At 38.0% G+C, this 4,510-nt stretch overlaps 1 protein-coding gene across 1 annotated transcript in view; it reads left to right on the top strand.

Annotated features, from left to right (window-relative positions):
- Positions 1-4,510, top strand: part of krit1 (KRIT1 ankyrin repeat containing) — a 6,539-nt gene extending 2,029 nt beyond the window's left edge. Inside the window, exons 6-17 of the mRNA XM_043216966.1 lie at positions 376-619; positions 952-1,067; positions 1,204-1,347; positions 1,496-1,652; positions 2,178-2,285; positions 2,364-2,520; positions 2,608-2,759; positions 3,215-3,381; positions 3,468-3,555; positions 3,670-3,876; positions 3,973-4,089; positions 4,168-4,510. Coding sequence (XP_043072901.1) covers positions 376-619; positions 952-1,067; positions 1,204-1,347; positions 1,496-1,652; positions 2,178-2,285; positions 2,364-2,520; positions 2,608-2,759; positions 3,215-3,381; positions 3,468-3,555; positions 3,670-3,876; positions 3,973-4,089; positions 4,168-4,257 — 1,747 coding nt within the window. The 3' untranslated portion in view covers positions 4,258-4,510. The remainder of the gene's footprint in view (positions 1-375; positions 620-951; positions 1,068-1,203; positions 1,348-1,495; positions 1,653-2,177; positions 2,286-2,363; positions 2,521-2,607; positions 2,760-3,214; positions 3,382-3,467; positions 3,556-3,669; positions 3,877-3,972; positions 4,090-4,167) is intronic.

Below are 4,510 nucleotides of genomic sequence, written 5' to 3'. Positions count from 1 at the left end.
AGATGATATAATTTCCTAGAAATAATGTCACTAAAATGTAAATTATTTTACAAGGGATTTTTAATAAGGGAACACGTCTGAAATCAGGGGACACCAATACAATAGATAGTATATATATATATATATATATATATATATATATATATATATATATATATATATATATATATATATATATATATACTATGCCAAAAACATTGCTTAACAATGAGACTGAATTGTGTTCATGTAAAAAATGTATGAATAAAAAAATGCAAATGTGATTGTTATATCATTTTCCAAGTTAAAACCTGACCAAAAAGATTAAGTCCTTTTGGGAATACACTCAAACTCTCTCAAAGCTTTCAGACAACTGTACGTCTCTGTTTGTGTCAGGTGGTTAGCAGAGCAGCACACTGTGCCTCATGCCATTCCCGCTCTTTTTCGGCCGGCTCCGGTAGACCGTGTGAAAACTAATGTGAGTAATCCGGCCTATGCAGTGGAAAGCAAGAAAACTGACAGCCTGCTCCACATGGGCTATACGGCTTTGGAGATCAAGAGCAAGATGATGTCCCTAGAGAAAGCTGACTTGTGCATTGAGAACCCGCTCTATGGGACAGATCTGCAGTACACTAACAGAGTAAGACTCGATTTCATTCGGGTTCATAGACCATGCCTATAATTGAAATGACCCAAGTGTTCAAAAGTGTGTGCTCAATAAGACAGAAATTAGTACTTTTCATTGAGCAAGGATGCATTCATTGGATCAGAAATGACAGGAAAGACATTTCTAATGTTATAAAAGATTTATAAATGCTGTTGTATTATATTAAGTAAAAATATAAAAAATGATATTCATACAGAGGTTTTAAAAACCTTAAAGCACCTTTAAACTCAGTAGTCCTATGTATTTTATTTTCACTTGAATGCTTAATAATATTTCTGATATAACTATTAAACTCTTGCATCAAGGTGGACAAAGTCATCATCAACCCTTACTTTGGCTTGGGAGCACCAGATTATTCCAAAATTCAGATTCCAAAGAGAGACAAATGGCAGCACAGTATGACCAGCGTCACAGAAGACAAGTCAGTACATGACATTAAAAAGCCATTGCTCTTCGGCGTGTTGTCTTATTAAGCCGTTAAACATCGGAGATCATTCAATACCAAAATAATCCAAATATACATCCGCTGTTGGTATGATCATGTTTGTGTCCTGTAGGGAGCGCCAGTGGGTGGATGATTTCCCTCTTCACCGCAGTGCCTGTGAAGGAGACACTGAGCTGCTGTCCAAACTGCTGGAGGGAGGTTTATCAGTTAAACAGCTGGACAGTGACCACTGGGCACCCATTCATTATGCATGCTGGTATATATCAGCTTCCTGTTACTTTAAATTAGTAACTGCACACAAAGTGTTTGTTTAGGTCTCTTTGTTTCTCATTAGGAAACAGGAGATCTCCAGATGTAAAAGGCCATCTAGAATATAAATTCATATGTTTTTCCTCTGACTTCAGGCATGGGAAGGTGGAGGCCACCAAGCTCCTGTTGGAGAAAGGGAACTGTAACCCCAATCTGTTGAACGGCCAACTGAGCTCTCCTTTACACTTCGCAGCCATTGGTGGTCATGCAGAAATCGTCCAGCTCCTTCTTCAGCACCCGGAGATAGACAGAGTGAGTAGTACCACATTTTATATTTAATTGTCTATGCTAATTTTAAAACACTATTCTTAATATAAGTCATATTAATATATGTGTTAATTAATATTATGCATCACATGAAAGCTGTAAAAGCTTTTCATTGATGTATGGTTAGGACAGGACACTAATTGGCTGAGATAAAAACTATTTGAAAATGTGGAATCTAAAGGGTGAAAATAAATCAAAGTATTGAAAAACTCGCCTTTAAAGCTGTGGAGTCCTCATCAATGCATATTACTAATGAAAAATTATGTTTTGATATATTTATGGTAGAAGTTTTCCTATTTCTTCTTGGAACGTGGTCATTACTTTAGTATCCTAATGATTTTTAGCATTAAAAGAAAAATAAATAATTCTGACCTAATGTATTAATTCAAATGTATTCCTTTTTTCTATTCTTGCCTCTCACTATGAATACAACTGTTACACCTGACATGACTCCAAATTCTAAACAGACAAATTAATGTGATTATTTTTGGGATTTCTTTTCATTTTAAGCACATTGAGGACCAACAGAAAAGATCCCCCCTTCAAGTATGTGAAGAGAGCAAACAAAACAACTGGGAAGAGACGGTGAAACTTCTTCAGCAAGCCAACAATAAACCAGTAAGTGTGAAACCACTATGTTCTACAACACAACAACAGTCCTGCAGATGATGAGTAGCGTGTTTTGGTGTCTTTCAGTACGAGAAGGTGAGAATTTATCGTATGGATGGATCATATAGGACCGTTGAACTGAAACATGGGAACAACACAACAGTGCAGCAGATCATGGAGGGCATGAGACTGTCGCAGGAGACACAACAGTACTTCACCATCTGGATCTGCTCAGAGAACCTCAGTGAGACATCACACCTGAAAAATCACATCACCTTAACTTTCTTATTTGATTTGAAATGAGACAAATCTGACCCTGTGGTGTTTTTAGCTCTACAGCTGAAGCCATACCATAAGCCCTTGCAGCACTTAGGGATCTGGAGCGAGATAGTGACTGATCTCACTGCTCTAGATCCCCAAAGAGAAACTCCACAGCTCTTCCTGCGCAGAGATGTCCGGCTACCTTTAGAAATAGAAAAAAAGGTTTCTGACACATTATCTTTGATCAATCAGTTTTTTGGTTCGGCTGATCCACATGACGTTTTTAAAGGTGCTGTATGTAAGTTTTAGACTCTGCTAAAGCCTAAAAATACCATAATATGTTTGCAGATATTAATGAACATAAGTTAACATGCTTCTCTGAAAAAGTGTTTTTCTGAAAAACAATGCCACAGTCAGACTGATTGTCCTTTGAAAGTGTTCCGGGATTAAATATCTGTGTTTGTTTTGGTCTGTGTAACCCTCGTTTCTGTGGGTGCTGTCAATCTAGAAACTTGCGTTTGTCAAGTCTGAGGACGAGGGGTGAAAAATTATTTTGAAGACTGCAATTCTTAATTTAACGACTATGTTCTACAATTCTACATTCAGCACATTTAAAGCAATGGTTTGGAGTCTCCTTCTGCATCCTGCTGTGAAACTCATGTGAGTTTTCCTCTTAGGTTGAAGATCCAAAGTCCATCCTCATGCTGTTTGATGAAGCTCGCCACTGCCTCCTCAAAGGCTTCCTATCAGCGTCAGACAGCAAGCTAATTACTCTCGCCAGCCTCCTCCTGCAGATCATTTATGGAAACTACGACAGCAAGAAGCACAAACAGGGCTTTTTGAAGTATGTCGCACCATCCCTAATCGATTTCTTCATATTGTCAGTCACTGTTAGTGATGAAAGACGTGAATATTTCTTGTTTAATGCAGTGAGGAAAACCTCAAATCCATAGTTCCGATCTCGAAGGTCAAGAGCAAAGCACATCATTGGACTAACAGGATACTTCACGAGTACAAGGTGTGTCAGTTCAGGTCATTTTCAAATTGTTGGTTATGGTAAGATTTTTAACATAATTGCACTCTTACGCTTATCGAGGTGATACGATTTTCTCAATTCTTTGCGTGTCTGTAGAGTTTGAGCACCAGTGAGGGTGTGAGTAAAGAGATGCACCACCTCCAGAGACTCTTTCTGCAGAACTGCTGGGATATCCCCACCTATGGGGCGGCTTTCTTCACAGGACAGGTGTTCACCAAGGCCAGCTCCAGTACCCACAAAGTCATTCGAGTGTATGTGGGGGTGAACACCAAAGGCCTGCATCTAATGAACATGGAGACAAAAGTGAGATTCCAGTCACTTTATATCAGATGGACAGATGCTTTTGCATTTAATTTATCCCTTGAATTTTGTGTGACGTTGTTGTGTTTTATTAATCAGGTGCTTCATCTCAGTTTGGAGTATGGGACATTTATGTGGCAGCTGGGTCAGGCTGACCAATACGTCCAAATACACAGTCTAGAGAACAAGAAGAACTTTATTGTGCACACCAAACAGGTTTGTGTCTTCGCATCTTGAAATTCATTGTGACAACGTGAAACCAAAGGTTGATCGTCTGTGTGTTTTTTACTTCAGGCTGGCCTTATCGTCAAGCTGCTGATGAAGTTGAGTGGACAGATCACACCAAACGACAGAGCTGCATCAGATAAATATGCTTATGGTTAGTTCAGAGAAGCACGTTGTTTTTGCCTTTTGCCTTTTTTTTTGCAGTTGTTTTGATTTTTAAGCTATTATGAAACTACATGACTAAGAGTTGTTTATACCAAAATGTGAGCTATTACATATCCTCATAAATGTTAACCTTATTTACCATACAATATTTTCTTACTGTATATGACATGCATTTTATAATGTAATGATCAGTTTTTGCTTTTAACAGTTTTTGTAAATATTAATGGCCATTTTAATAAAAAAAATC

This window comes from Puntigrus tetrazona, chromosome 19 (assembly GCF_018831695.1).
Source record: "Puntigrus tetrazona isolate hp1 chromosome 19, ASM1883169v1, whole genome shotgun sequence".
Lineage (NCBI taxonomy): Eukaryota > Metazoa > Chordata > Actinopteri > Cypriniformes > Cyprinidae > Puntigrus > Puntigrus tetrazona.
Note: the sequence above shows the minus strand (reverse complement) of the source record. Positions and strands in the feature narration are given on the sequence as shown.